General features: G+C 37.8%; 2 protein-coding genes across 3 annotated transcripts; one reads left to right on the forward strand and one right to left on the reverse strand.

The window, feature by feature from the left end:
- Positions 1-1,639: 1,639 nt before the first annotated feature.
- Positions 1,640-2,693, reverse strand: LOC119560407. The gene has a single exon (XM_037873840.1). It carries the CDS (start codon positions 2,584-2,586, stop codon positions 1,693-1,695), a length of 894 nt encoding a protein of 297 aa, XP_037729768.1. The 5' UTR covers positions 2,587-2,693; the 3' UTR covers positions 1,640-1,692.
- A 3,307-nt stretch (positions 2,694-6,000) lies between these two features.
- Positions 6,001-7,392, forward strand: LOC119560142 (fibrinogen-like protein 1). 2 transcript variants are annotated; one of them, XM_037873495.1, is made up of 3 exons: positions 6,001-6,946; positions 7,005-7,082; positions 7,142-7,392. In XM_037873495.1, the coding sequence occupies exons 1-3, from the start codon at positions 6,274-6,276 to the stop codon at positions 7,147-7,149; spliced, it is 759 nt and encodes a 252-aa protein (XP_037729423.1). In that variant the 5' UTR covers positions 6,001-6,273; the 3' UTR covers positions 7,150-7,392. The 2 variants fall into 2 exon arrangements, with proteins under 2 accessions (XP_037729423.1, XP_037729422.1); XM_037873494.1 differs by having other exon boundaries at positions 6,001-7,082.
- The last annotated feature ends 8,357 nt before the right edge of the window (positions 7,393-15,749 follow it).

The raw sequence follows: 15,749 nt of genomic DNA on the forward strand, positions 1-15,749 counted from the left end.
CAAAACAATAAGAGCCTCCGTTATTGACTGCAATATCTGAAACTTAAATACAAAATATGGTGTGACGTAGAAATGACTATATATAGTATATATTCTTAAATGATATTTCAATCCTTTCAGAACTATTAAAAGAACTCCAAGGTTTTTTATTAGATATTATAATTATAGTTATCGATCAGTGCGAATGACCTAATAATGTTATGATAACGTTTTGATAATGATTTCGAACCGATAAGAAAATCTTTTCTCTTTGGTATTTCTTCCGCAGACTCTTAATTTTACTCAGATCTGTGGCTGCCTCTCTTATGAATCGGATATCAGTCAGATTCAAGTTTTGCATTTGCGAAGAAAGTTTCTTCAGAGCCTTTATCGGGCGAGGCATGGACAACTTTTAATAATATAATGCAAGGTTGTTTATGTGTATGTCTATTGAAAATGATGTTTGTGGGGCGCCGTAAGTAGCGACAACGCATTTGGCCAAAAACTTTTTCCAACAAAACAAAAAGAAGTAATGTGGATAGGGAGAAGGGCTCCTAACTTCGCGACACCCGCAACTCAAATCTGGCTGCATTGTGGCCGCCGGCTCCCCAATTTCCCCAACTGCCTGGCGGCAACTTTTATAATCAGTTCCAAGTTTCTTAAGCTTTGTAATAATTTGTTGAGATTTGGCGCGAAATTTTCGCTGCTTTTTCGATTTTTTCCCTTATTTTGTTGTCAGCATTTGTTGTGAATTTGTGTGCTGGGGGGGGGGGGGGGGGGGTCTCAAACTTAGCGGAGGCACTTTGACATCGTATCGGAAGTAGGAGGGCTTCCGCCTGCTTGTCAATAATCCGCTGGTAAGTGGAAATGGAAGGTAACAGTGCGTCTGACTGCACTCCAAGGCACCGCCAATTGAGCGGCCTAATTGGAGCGGTCCCTGTTTGGGCGCCACTTCAACGTGATGGGCTGGCCAGGCCGGGCAAATCAAGTCGAATCAAATTAGGCTTGATGAACCGAAACTCTTGAATAACGGCCAAACTAGGTTAACATCACTGGCACGTCGAATCTAAAAAATATGTGTGATTCTGTCCCCTAGGGAAAACAAATTTGAGTGATTTTAGTTCCCTGAGGAACAAAATTGTATTCGGGGGTGACACAAAAATCTTTCACGTTCTCTCTTTCAGAGAGAAATATTCAATACATTGTTCTTGAATTAAAAACACTCGATCTTAAAACCCGTGTAAGAACATTTTGTGTTGAATGCTCCAAATATCAGAAATGGTGAGAGGAGATAAGTTAAATTGAGTTAATTTAACAAATTATATTTTCAACTTATAAAATGTCGTTATATTTTTAAGAACATTTTCAACTCAGATCAGAACGTCAGAACTCTCTCTGTTTGAATGGATTTCTGTGACAACCCGAAATACTTTACATGAATTAGAAAAAAAAACGCAAAGACTTATAATAATAGATTCTATTTCCAATTACTATTCGTAGTATTCATTTTTGTTCAATTATTTTGATTTTTTTTTAAACTAATATTGGGTAATATTTGACAGTTCCTTCAACTTATGATTTTTTTTGACATTAATTTTTTGTAAAGAACAATCACTAATTTAAATACACTTCTGATCGAAGTGAAACGATTTTTTTTAAATTTTTAAGTAAATTTGGTAGCAAGTGGCATCCAATAAATTAAGAGTTCCCATTCTAGGCCCTACGGATTATTTTAAAGTTATCACAGGTGCAGATGCCGCGAAACCGGCTGAAGACGAAGACAAGTGGTTCACCGCAGGTTTTGAGAAGCTGAATTTTCTGGGCATACCTATAGCCAGTGCGAACAGAGCATTGCAGCTCATCATCCCAGGAGTTATCAGCCGACTCCTCCACGAGGAGCGTGTGGAAGACATTGAGCAGTTGCAGGGATCGATCCATGCGAGGGGTCCTAACCAAGGCCAGCAACTGGATGTAGGGACGAAACTTGATCCAGCGCTGGCAATCCCTAATGTCCACCTCGGGACCCAGATCGATAATCATTAGCTTGCAGTCAAAGTCGTGAATGGCGTTTAGTATGTCCAGTTCCATGGGTCCCTTGAAGCACTTCTGCAGTTCCTCGGTGAGGGTGAAACCCAATTCGTGGCTTGGAGTCTGCATGGTCCAGGGATATCGGCGATTGGCAAAGTCGTATGCAAGCTTTTGCCGTCGTTCTTGTTCCATTCTCAGGTGCACCACCTCCTTATCGATGGGGCGAATGGCCTGGGATCCGCGGCACAGGAAGTCACCCTCCGCGGGACCCCTTCGCTCCTCCACCTCCTTGTTCAAGGCCTTTTCCGCCTCCTCCTCCTCAAACTCCTGTCGGCGGGCTCCTTCACAGCATCGCAGCTCGTGTGGCGGCATGTAGAATGGATAGCCCACCTGGGCCAGGTAGGTGTGCCACTCCAGTCGATTGAAGGGCTCCTTGGGCACGAAGTTCTCCTCCGCCTTGCTCTCAATGCGGCAGACGTTCTCGTCCAGGATCAACGGCCATAGCACATCGAAGAAGGAGCTGCCCAGCGGAATGGCCCTATCGGAGGTGTTTTTGGAGGGCACTGGATGCTCACTCATTTTGGTATTGGGTACTTTGAATTTCTATTATTTTAATTTGGCCTGCCTGGCAAGTGTGTAAATGGGAGAATTTCCTTTGCTTTGCTAATATATTCTCTATAGAGTGACACAAATCCGCCAGCCTCTATATCATTATACACCTGGAGAATTGTTTAAGTCTTTGTTCTTGTAAAAGTTCTATAAATATTTATGTTTGCACAATAATAACCACTAATGTCAACGTCTAGGATTTAAATAAAAAATCCATATTCATTCTTAACAATTCAAAAGTCAATATATTTTTGTACATTCATTAGTTCATTTTTTAGGTTTTAAAAGAGGTTGTATCATATATCTTTTAAAAGAACAAATATGCAAAAATCGACAATAAAAGTATTTTGTAATTAAGCTTATATTATTAACCTTATTGAAATTTATAAATATTTTATTGAAAACCATCGCTTAAAATTTAAAGTGTAATAGCCCCCATTCTATTCTGTTTTCAGCAAATATATCAGGCCATGCCACGCCCCCTAATAACAAATTCCTCCCCCTTTTCTATACACAAACTTGTTTGTTTGTTTGTACTTGTACCTCAATTTATGCGCACTCACAGGCAATAACGGTAAGCAAGTTTTCATCTGGAATCGAGAATCGAGATTCGGAAATCAGCAGCAACAATTTGGGTAAATTTTATGACATTCCAGGCCGTATATTTACGGTAGCCGAGGATCGCCATCGCCATCATTTTATGAGCTGAAACAGCGAGGTGAAATTCGGTTTTATGAAGGGATCCAACAAGATGGCCACGATTTTCATTATGCTCGTATTTCGTATATTAGTTTTAGGGGGCGGGCAAAATCCGGGGGCGATGGCTGTGACAACAGCGACGAGTTTTCGGGCTCATTAGCTTTTACGGCTTTGATTTTATTGCCGCTGGCAGGGGGAAGCTTTAATTTCGAACACGAAATGTTGCCTATCGCAGGGCGCATCCGCATGTGAGCAATAAATTTTCATAAATCAATTGTGCGTGCCACGTTACACACAATCAGCAGACTCCCCAAAAAAAATCAAACCCACAAAAGGTTTGAATTTAGATTTATATCCAAGCACCTAGCACTGAGTGACGAATGCCTATTTTACGCCTCGATGTTCAGCAACTTATTGAAAATTTGATTTTAACCCAGGATTTTAATTTCAGCTGAAAGATTTATGGCATCTGGCTTGCCAGCTGTCCAAAATGAAATTTTAAGCTTCCTTGGCCAGAAAATGCGAACTTTAAGTGACCCCAAGTCTGCTTTTCTTTTATTTTTGCTTGTGTTTCTTCTATTAAAAAACGCGACTACTTTTTGCCGCTTTTGGGCCACAAAACAAGCTATATATATATGCGCGTTGTATATAAAAATTTATGCGTATATTTATTGTATTTTATTGGGGCACTTAAGCGACAGACTGTAAGAGCATACCGCGAGAGCAAAAACCCAAAGAAAAAGCGGAGAAAGCCAGCGTGGTATAAAAATAAGTCAAGAAGAAAGCCAGGCTAAGGAAAAAACTGAAACAAGTAAGAACAACTGAGACGCTTATTGACATAAAAGCCAATCATTTTCAAATGGCTTTAAGCATTCGACAAATGGAGGAGCAGACCGGCAACATCAAACGGAAAAAAACAAACAAAACTCGAGCGTAAAAGTAGAGTCGTATATTTTTTTGGCTATGCATTTGAGTTGGCACACCGCAGCATAAAAAAACGAAGCAAAAAACGCAAACTTCCAGTGGATGCACTTTGAACCCTGTTTGCGGTTCGAGGTTTTCTACATAAATAATCACTTTATGAATTTTTTCAAGAAAAAATAGCTCCGCGAAACTCTCTCAAGTAGAATACTTAAATATCGGCGAAACTTTAAGGACCATTTCAAAGTTTCCACTGCCAGACTATTGAATATCAATCAAATTATCACTGGAGCGAAATAAATTTGATTGATGTAGTGCTGTTCAGCCATCAATCATCAGGGATTTCGGTGCACTGCACTCTACTCAGCTTCGTTGTTATGCAAGTTGATAAATCACAGTAAAAAAAGAGACACTAAGCCATTTGCTGATTTTTATCTTTGGTTATATTGACACAATGTCAAAATGTTTGAATTGTAATGCACAAATATGGATTTCTCTTGTTTTACCGAAATTTTCATTGACCTTACCTTACATGGTTTTCAAATTTATTGACTGACATTATGCAAGGGAAATTTGCTGTCCGATATACCGGCATTATAGACATTGATAAAAAGCCATCACTATACGCCAACTTAAATATTCAATTCTTATTATTTTAGGACCAGAACAAGAACGGAAGTTAACTTCGGCAAGCCGAAGTTTGTATACCCTTGCAGTTATAATTATTAAATTTAATACCAAATTCTTTAAAATAAAAAAAATTATATTCCCAATAGTATAAGATAATATGTCAAAAAACACCGAAGCTATAATTTGTTTCATATTATTTTCCAACCAATTTTCAGATCGTTCCTATGGCAGCTATATAATATAGTCGTCCGACTTTGATAAAAGTAAATTCGAAATTCAGAACTAATTAAAAAATGTTATTTCCAAGCGTAGGAGGTTATATGTAAAAACACGAAAGATATAATAAAAAAAAAAATTTTTTCCTATTATTTCTATGAGAGCTATAAGATATAGTTGTCCGATAAGGCTGGTTATATACTACCTTCAAAAGAAAGAAGACTTTTGGGAAAGTTTCAGCGCGATAGCCTTAAAACTGAGAGACTAGTTTGGGTAGAAACGGACGGACAGACGAAGATGGCTAGATCCACTCGTCTAGTCATGCTGATCAAGAATATATTTACTTTATGGGGTCGGAAACGTCTCCTTCACTGCGTTGCAAACTTCTGACTGAAATCATAATACCCTCTACAAGGGTATAATGAAATGATTCATACACTAAATATAATAGTGTACATTAAGATATTTCACGCTAACATATCAAAGAAGTCGGCTGAGTATTTTTTTCTCATACTTTAAAGGTTTATGTAAATAATTAATTTTTATAGAACTCCAAGAAAAGATTGCAATACCTATATACGAGTATATCAACACGAATTCCAATCGCCCTCAGAAAACAAGGCAATATATATTTAAAACGCTTTGTTGTTTAAAACCAATGTGAAAATTCCAGAGATTATTTGTACACATTGGAGGGAAAGGGGCAAAGTTCAATGCAATTTTCACTGCGAAAAATTCCAGAAATTGAAAACACGTTTGCAGTCGTCGGCTTATCGCAGCGTAGAAACTCATGGTATTATTCTATGATTACAAATCGTACCTACATATGTATGTCAGCTTATCGTTCCGAAAAAACGGCGATCTGCCTATATAAGCCGCACAAATGGCCTGTGCTGAGATCAGTATAAAGTTGGCGGATCCAGCAAAATGAAATCGTACTTCACGTTTTTTCTGTCGTTTTGGCTTTTAAATGAGCTTTCTGCCACGGGAGCCCCATTTGCGGATATAGATTCGGGTCAGTCAACGGAAAATCAGTGCAACGGATATTGTTTTTCTATTCTGAAGCCTGTTCTCTACCGCAATGGGCAACTTGAGGAATCAGCAACAAAGAACGAAGAACTTTAGAATTTAAAAAACCAAGTAGAAAAACTAATAGATGCCCAAACTAGAGAATTCGATTATCAACGTGTTATGATAAAGACATTGACAGGAAGTATCCAAAGTCTGCAGGGTGAAATAGAAAACAGAGACTCTCAGATTAGTGGTCAAATTAAAGAACTGAAAAACCAAATCAAAGGCATTACGAATCAGAATAATGACGACAAAGTTAAATCTCTGACCGAAACTTTGAAAGATTTGGAAAGTAGGCTAGAAATCATGGGTTCTCAAATCAAAAATCAAACTGAATTGATAAAAGCTAAAAATGCCGAGGTAGTGAACTTAACATTTAACAACAAATTGTGTACGGAATCCATTAGCAAGAAAACCGATGATCTATTGAAGTGCAATCTACAGGACTCCTGCCCCAGCGGAGGTCCTAGGTCTATTCACAAAATCAACCTGAGGGGGATAAGTACATTCGAAGCTCCCTGCAGTTCAGATGGTTGGCTAACTATTCAAAAACGTTTTGACGGCTCCGAGAACTTCAATCGACCCTGGAAGGACTATAAGGAAGGATTCGGCAATATAAGAGGAGAGTTTTTTATCGGGCTTGAGAAACTGCATGTTATGACTCTGGGACGTCCTCACGAACTTTACATTAAACTTGGCAAGGTGAACAGATCCACAGGCTACGCTCATTATGATGAATTTAAGATTGGAAGTGAACTGGAATCGTATGTGTTGTCGATAGGGACATATAATGGTACAGTCGGAGACTCTCTAGATTACCATAGAAATCAAAAGTTTACCACACTTGACAGAGATAATGATCAACTTAATAATGATAATTGCGCTAGAAATGGATATGGTGGTTGGTGGTATAACAATTGTTGTTACAGGTAAAAACATTAATTCACTAACAATTGATTCATATTAATATAATCACTTAAAATTACAGCATGTTAAATGGAAAGTTTTATAAGGAGGGTCGGATCAGAGACAACAAAACTAATGGAATTTATTGGGGCACCTGGCATGACAACGGTTGGACCTACTCGCTAACCTTTGTGGAAATGATGATTAAGCCCAAAACGCTGTGAGCATTAAAAATATTGCATTGCGAAAAATATCAAATACCATTTTATTATCTTTTGTAAATTTGTATGTGTAAGGACAAAATGAATAAAGTTTGGGTTCTTTTCAATAAAATATTCTAAGAGTAAAATGTACGAAACCGTACAGGAAAACTACAGTTTTATATAACGATAGTAGTTATAATTTCAAATAAAATTTAATTACATAAAGCTCTTAGAAGTCTAACAAAACAACAGTGTTCTATAATCCTTAAATTTGTTTTGTTTCATTAAAAATATAATTAAAAAATCTTAAGAAAACTGTGATTTGGTGAATATCTAAACTGTTTCGAAGGAATCTGTGTATATCTATCTACATATCCCCATATGGTCAATACTAAAATTCAAATTTCAGGCGCAATTCTTTTACCGGCCTAACAATGTGGGTTGTGAAAATATATAAAACAAGAAAGGAAGTTAGCTTCGGCAAGCCAAAGCTTGTATACCCTTGCAGCTATAATTATTAAATTTAAAAACACAAAAAATTATATTCCCAATAGTATAAGATAACATGTCAAAAAACACCGAAGCTATAATTTGTTTCATATTATTTTCCTACCAATTTTCCGATCGTTCCTATGGCAGCTATATGATATAGTCGTCCGATTTCGATAAAATGTAATTCGAAATTCAAAAATAATTAAAAAATGTTATTTCCAAGCTTAGGAGGTTATATGCTAAAAAACACCAAAGATATAACATTTTTAAATTTTTTTTCCGATTATTCCTATGGGAGCTATAAGATATAGTTGTCCGATCCGGCTGGTTCCGACTTATATACTACCTGCAAAAGATATAAAACTTTTGGGAAAGTTTCAGCCCGATAGCTTTAAAACTGAGAGACTAGTTTGCGTAGAAACGGACGGACAGATGGACAGACGGACATGGCTAGATCGACTTGTCTAATGATGCTGATCAAGAATATATATACTTTAAGGGGTCGGAAACGTCTCCTTCACTGCGTTGCAAACTTCTGACTGAAATCAATATACCCTCTGCAGGGTATAAAAAGACATAAGTTTGTGGGTTGCGATGGCAAAAGTTGGGAAGGTCTCATTGAAATATTCCCGCCTACATCCATAATATGTGAGTTGCGTGGAAGTCGGACGACAGCTTATTTATCTCGGTTCAAGGCCGGGAATTCATAAGGAAAACAAAACCAACGGACAAAGTGGTGGCTCGAGGCACCTCAAAAGATTTCCTGGGTCTCGAAAAGCTGGACTGGCTTACAAATGAGCCAGCCACCTTCAATAACAAAGCGAGAGCGGCACGCACCAGTACACAGAGAAAATTAATTATAAATGTAAATGGGATTAATTTAATTTAGAAACAACATAAGTTTACCAAGCTACCACTTAATATAGCTGCTCAATATACAAAACAGAAATGGAAAATTAAAGTATCGGCCTGATAAAAATTGATAATTTTTTAAAATATTTTAACATTCTGTTTATAACATTAGTTTGCTTATAGGTTTGAATCCCAGATAGATTTATTTCAATAAATAAATATAATAATATTTTAAGCAAATGATATATGGATGAGAAATTTATAAAATGTTGTGATACTTAAAGAATATTCAATATTATACAATACAATATATTCAAAAAGTAATATAATTAAAATGAAATAATTTTAATAGTTCCTGAACCAAATTATTGTTTAATATATCAATACAATTTTTAGATGCTATACTAAGTGAAAGGTCTACGATATTTTTTACAGTGCTCCACCCGCAGCAATAGAATGGGGAGAGATGAATTTCTGGCTGCCCTGCCATCAATTCCATTTAATTATTATGACACTAGAGGGCAGCGCAAACAGGCCGCAATAATAATGGAGGCCGACAAAGAGATTACCAACACCTTGGGAGCTGGAGTGCCGCGTACCAGGTTCGCCTCGAGTCCCCAGCTGCCGTAATCTATTCTAATGGTTAGTGTCGGGCCAGGCGGTTTGCGAATCAGCGGAGGGAACATTTGTCATCCGCCATGTGGGCGCCTGGGCGTACGCGGCGAATGCGCAACGTGTTGGGGTAAAAGTTTGCCCCAAGTTGGGCCAAGTTTCCCAGTTTCGCCAGCTCAACTCGAGCGGGAAAAGCGTTGGGAGAGCAGGACGCCAGGACTAGGACAACATCGTTTTCACGCTTGCTCTGTCAAGTGAAACCAATTTGCGCATTTTGTCTGCATCGCATGGCATCCCATAGCATCGTCTTGTTCTCGTTCTTGTTCTGGGCTGCAGGCAGTCCTGGAGTGGCAGTCGTTTCGGATTCCCTCGCCCTGCACTTGACATTCAATTTTCCCCTGGGAGCCACAGCCGTCTAATGAATGCAATGGCAAATTCGGCCCCACTGCTGATTATGATTTCCGTTGGGGACCAGTCCAAACTCTCGGTGGGCAGGGGGATCCTCAGGTGCTGCAGCTGAGATGACAACCGAACATAATGGGCCTCGACCATCTGCATTTGACTAATAGGCTCACTTTGTGGATTCAGGCTCCGTTAGTAGGTAGATGTCAAGTTGGCTATTCCAGAAATAAATTAACTTATAAGTTTCATATTATTTCATTATTACTCAACAATCCCAGTCCCTAGATGTAGTTTTAATATTACCACGAAAATACCAGATTAACACAGCTGCCAAAAAGTAGGCAATGTTTTATATAAGGTTACTTTTGGAAAAGGCTGGAAATGTTATTTATAATATTAAAATCAAGAAAAAATAAGCTTAAAGAAAATGTTTGTTTAATTAATTGTCATATTTTTTATTGATGAAATAATTTATGAACAAAAACTGTACTCAAGTATATATTTGTATGTATATGCAAGACACTAAATTTACACAACTGCCAATTAGTAGGCAATGATGTTTATGAGCTAAAAGCATTCTTTCTAAGATTCTTTGGAAGAAATTCCAATTTTTTTTAACATTTTAAAATATTACGATGTTTATTCCCAACAATAATGAAAACTTTCAAGCATTCTGAAACAAGACCATCGAATTCCTGGCTGTTCGACCCCTGTTTGCAAAGGGGGAAACTAGAGATTCATATTTAAATAGAAATTCTCGCCTGGTCATAATTTAAAAACAAATTCCAGCTGCCTTCATTGTTTTGCGGTGACCCCTAGTAGCGCCCTCTCTTTCTCGCCGCCTCCGGCCGTCTCTTTCTGCGCCAGCGAGTGTGGGTGTATGAGTGTGTGTGGTCGTAAATCAATATTTAAACTGGGTATAGTATGCTCGTTTAGTCTTTGGCTATGGGTGCTGTGCTCTGGGAGCCTTCCAGCTAGAGTTTAAAAATAAAAAGCAACCCAAACTCATTCAACTCGTTCAACGACTCAATAAATGTTGCAAATGCGCTGTTCTCTGCGTATTTATTTATACGACAGCGAAACGTGGAGATGTGGGTAGATATTTCTGTAGCTGGAGATGGATTCTCCCAGGAGCTTCGCTTCGGTCGAGTGTCCAACGATTTTCGCATCTCCTCTGAGGCAACATGGGCAGAGGCAACATGAAAACATTTCCAAACACTATTTATCTTTATTTGCCTCTCGTTCTGGCCATGTCTGCCCCTCTCTTTCCTAACTCCCATTCCCTGTTTCTGGGCAGTGATATTTGTTATTTGCTAAACGAAATGATATATACTGGCGTGTACATGGCTCTGGCCAAAGTTGTCATTAGTCATGCTTTGCTGCACACACAGGAACACGCACTCTTGAGCTGGCCAACGTTGCGTATACTCGATGCGCCACCGCCACTCCACAATCACTACCACATCCCCATCCACATCCGCTGAATGCCCCATTCACAACTCAACTTATCGATTATGACATAACTTCCCACGGTTGGAAACTTTATTCATAACGTTGCCCTAGCCCAGCACCTTCAATTTGCCCCCTGATGTTTCGTTTCCTTTCGGTTTGCACAAAACTTAACGCACAATTTATGCAAAGTCTATTAAAATGCAAACGTTTCAGTTAATTACGGCGAATTTCAGTTTTCAAAGTCCTTAAGCGAAATTAGCAGGCAACTTTTCAAATATCGACAGCAACAATAACAACAAAGTTTGCGCTTTTCCCCGCTTTCCCCTTTTCCGACCACCCACTGTGCGGCAAGTTAACAGCGTTAAACGTTTTATTACCACCAGCGCAGCGCGGAAAACTCTCGGCCACTTTGGCGGAAAACCCAGGAAAACCTTCGCTGCGGTTGCCTTCAGCACAAACTGCACTTGACGTCCCGCGAAACAGTTTCTGTTCTATTTTAACGAATTTATTGGGAAAAAAAGTCACAGTGATTTTGATGCAGGATATAACAAGGGAAATAGAAAAGTAACACTAGCTTTCCATATATTTTTATACCCTTGCAGAGGGTATATTGATTTCAGTCAGAAGTTTGCAACGCAGTGAAGGAGACGTTTCCGACCCCATAAAGTATATATATTCTTGATCAGCATGACTAGACGAGTCGATCTAGCCATGTCCGTCTGTCCGTCTGTCCGTCTGTCCGTCTGTCCGTCTGTCCGTCTGTCCGTCTGTCCGTCTGTCCGTCTGTCCGTCTGTCCGTCCGTTTCTACGCAAACTAGTCTCTCAGTTTTAAAGCTATCGGGCTGAAACTTTCCCAAAAGTCTTATATCTTTTGCAGGTAGTATATAAGTCGGAACCAGCCGGATCGGACAACTATATCTTATAGCTCCCATAGGAATAATCGGACAAAAAAATGAAAAAAAATTATATCTTTGGTGTTTTTTAGCATATAAACTCCTAAGCTTGGAAATAACAATTTTTAAATAATTTTGAATTTTGAATTAAATTTTATCGAAATCGGACGACTATATCATATAGCTGCCATAGGAACGATCGGAAAATTTGTGGAAAAATAATATGAAAAAAATTATAGCTTCGGTGTTTTTCAACATATAACCTCCAACGCTTGGAAATAACATTTTTTAATTAGTTCTGAATTTCGAATTAAATTTTATCAAAATCGGACGACTATGTCATATAGCTGCCATAGGAACGATCGCAAAATTGGTAGGAAAATAATATGAAACAAATTATAGCTTCGGTGTTTTTTAACATATAACCTCCTACGCTTGGAAATAACATTTTTTAATTAGTTCTGAATTTCGAATTTAATTTTATCAAAATCGGACGACTATATCATATAGCTGCCATAGGAACGATCGGAAAATTGGTAGGAAAATAATATGAAACAAATTATAGCTTTGGTGTTTTTTGACATATTATCTTATACTATTGGGAATATCATTTTTTGTGTTTTTAAATTTAATAATTATAGCTGCAAGGGTATATAAGCTTCGGTTTGCCGAAGCTAACTTCCTTTCTTGTTTATATTTTGAAACCAATCAAAAAGTTCGTTCTTTATTTTAAAAATTATAATCATTACGGTCCCTTCATATAGGAGGATGATCAAATTTAATACTGCTGTCAAAAAATTGTTCATATTATATCATCATTAAAAATTATAATCCCTACCGTTCTTATATATATCCTAGGATTTTTTTATTTTAATTAAAAATCAATTTACTAAAAACAAAATATTAGTTATAACAATTTTTATTCTGTGTGACGTTTACACTAAATAATTCGTTCATTTACAATATTTTTGGAAAGGATACAAAACTTTAAGATGTTAATTATTAAGTAGACATTTATATCTTTTAGTTGTATACATTCTTAAATAAAACTTCAGTGCACCCTTTCAGGACCCTCAGTGTGCTTGGCCATATCAACCTTACTCACGTAATATCGTTAATTGAAGAACCAATTGAATAATCCTTTGAATACACACTCCGATTCCCCGGGTAATCCCAAGAGGCTGCTTCACTGTGCGGCTCAACAGAGGCTTTTGGGCCCATCAATGTCGAATCGCAATTGACAGAAACAGGAATATGCCGCCATTTTGCCCATATTTACGCACCTAATCAATATGGCCGGAGGGCGGAAACGGAAACGGAACGGGCCAACTGTTTGCCCTTCATTTTGTTTGCCCAGCTTGCTCGCGAAATGCCCTGAAGGCAATTGCTGCCATAAATAATTAGGCAACTTAATTGGGTCGGCTTTAATGTCATCGCATATTATACCCCAAAAGACCCTTTGGTTTAGTCTCCGTCTTTAGGACTGAATAATGCTCAGATAAAGTCGGCCAAGCCACGAAACCAAAAACATTTAACACAAAGAAAACAACACCAGGAAAATAGAAGAAATATAGTCAGAATGCAGACTCGCCACTCAAAGCAAATGCAAATAAATCGGATTTCCTTTTCCACAACAACAGCAGAGAAGTGTGGAAATCCTAGGAGCGAAGGCAGCTCCTAAAAAGCAAAATAAAAACAAACAATGCTGGAAACTAACCAGAGGCGAAAGCCTGAACCAAAACCGTGACCAAATCGAAAAGGAGGACCCACAATTCAAACTCGCCCTCGGGCGAAGGCTTGATTTGTGTGCCTAATGCGGTCTGGAAAAATACAGCCTGAGAAATTTAATAGGTACCCATTTTTTTAACGATTCGGAGTTCAGTTCATGAGGTAATTTTCATAACGAGTTTATCTGCACTTTATGAAGTGGCTTGATATTTGAATTACTTATCACTTTTTTAAAAACATTTATTTATTCATATAGTTTGTTACTAAAAATAGGCACATTAATATTTCTTTCTGCCTTGGTAAATATTTCGTTCATATTTTTCCATATAACGAAAATATTAGCAAAATATTAAAGAACTAAAACTAGTTAAATGGTCTAAATCAAAATACGGTAATTATCACTTTGAACAAAAAACTCCACCCAAAATATGTTTTTAAATGTCATATAAATGTTAGGATTATGCAGTATTATTAGAAATAACTTATTTACGTAGTGTGTAGCATAATCCATTGTAAGTTACCAAACTGAATTAAGCAACTAAATAATTAAATGAAAAAAATTATTATAAAATTATTAAATATAATAATAATAGTCGTAATGAAAATTATAATGATAATTTTATTATTTTGGCATTTATTAGGTTATGGATGGACAACTTAATGAAATCTCTGTTGTTTATAAGAAAAACTGCCCATTTTCTCCAAGTGTACCCAACAAGTGAAGGGGATCCTTTAGCTATGGCTCGCTCTTCAGACCCAGACCCTGGGGTTGCCTTAACAGATTGAAACAATAAACTCAAATTGCCCCAGTGGACGCGGAAAGGAAAAGCGGGGGGTTCGAGCTGAGTTATCTGCTGTATGTTGAGCCGATAACTTTATGCGCACAATTCCATTTGATTGATGAGATTTATGCTCGCAACGCCCACCGTACATGTATTCTGATTTTATTTTTATTTAGTCGTCTTATTTTATCTGCCCTTTGTTCCTGCTGCTTTTTTCCCAACGAAATGCCTGTCAGTTGCTTATTTTATTTTATTTCCTGTCGGGCTTGCAAGTAAACAAAAACAACCAAACGAGACATAAAAACATTTAAAGCCGCTCAGCAGGCGCAACATGTTGGCATACGAACCAAATTCCTTTATTCGAACAGCTCCTTGTGACCCACTTCAGATACATTTTTCGACTCCGTCATATGGCAAATAAGCCAAGTGGATTTATTGTCACAGAAATGTAATCCTTATACTCGTTTGTTTCATTTTTAATTGGCTTCTGGCACTGAGCGGCTTTCATTAGTGGGGATTGCAAGGTATGGCCATCAGCCTTGATAATGATTTCATCGGTTCAGTGCAATGCTCTCAAGGATTAAGACTTATCCTGGAAACGACAAGTACTTCGAGTGTGCACAGGTATACTGAAAATCTCCACTGAAAAGCTCCATATCCATCCGAATATAGGGTTAATGATAAGTCGGACACAAAATTTGTCATAAAAAATGTTGTTCTTATCCTATAGGAAGTGTTTTTCCATTAGAATATTTTATAAGAATAATAATATTTAATCGTTGTACTAAAAATGTATATCACATTAAGGGTTATATCGTAATAAAAGTATTTAAACGGATAAAATTATGAAAAAAATTTTGAGGGGTAGGGTATTTATCTTTTTAAGGACTACTCAGGCCCACAATTCTTTTAATAGCTTAGTGAAATGGTGGAACTCTGTTTTCCTGCTGTCACCGACAACCATAAATTCATGACATCTTCCGGAACTTCACTTATTTGAGGCGACATCTTTGAGACTCCTTTCGTGTGCTCCATTTATTCCACTCCTCGTCTCGTTGAGTACTTTCTGGGTAAGCTGCTGCATCCGCATTCAGGTCCAGGTCCTGGTCCAGCTCCAGCTCCAGATTCATTTCCAGCATTCCGAGATGCACTCGCATAAAAAGTCGACTCGGAAATTGCGAGTATCGTTGATTCATTTGATCGCTTTGCAAGGCAAATGGGCGCACGGACTGCGAGTTCACCGGCACCGAACCCACGGCCATTAATATGCATGT

Source organism: Drosophila subpulchrella, unplaced genomic scaffold, assembly GCF_014743375.2.
Source record: "Drosophila subpulchrella strain 33 F10 #4 breed RU33 unplaced genomic scaffold, RU_Dsub_v1.1 Primary Assembly Seq354, whole genome shotgun sequence".
Classification (NCBI taxonomy): domain Eukaryota; kingdom Metazoa; phylum Arthropoda; class Insecta; order Diptera; family Drosophilidae; genus Drosophila; species Drosophila subpulchrella.

Excerpts from the sequence above, each read along its gene's own strand:
- LOC119560407 (XM_037873840.1), bottom strand. The coding sequence starts at position 2,586 with ATGAGTGAGCATCCAGTGCCCTCCAAAAACACCTCCGATAGGGCCATT.
- LOC119560142 (XM_037873494.1), top strand. The coding sequence starts at position 6,274 with ATGATAAAGACATTGACAGGAAGTATCCAAAGTCTGCAGGGTGAAATA. Across the intron at positions 7,083-7,141 it reads TATAACAATTGTTGTTACAG|CATGTTAAATGGAAAGTTTT; the intron begins GTAAAAACATTA and ends TTAAAATTACAG.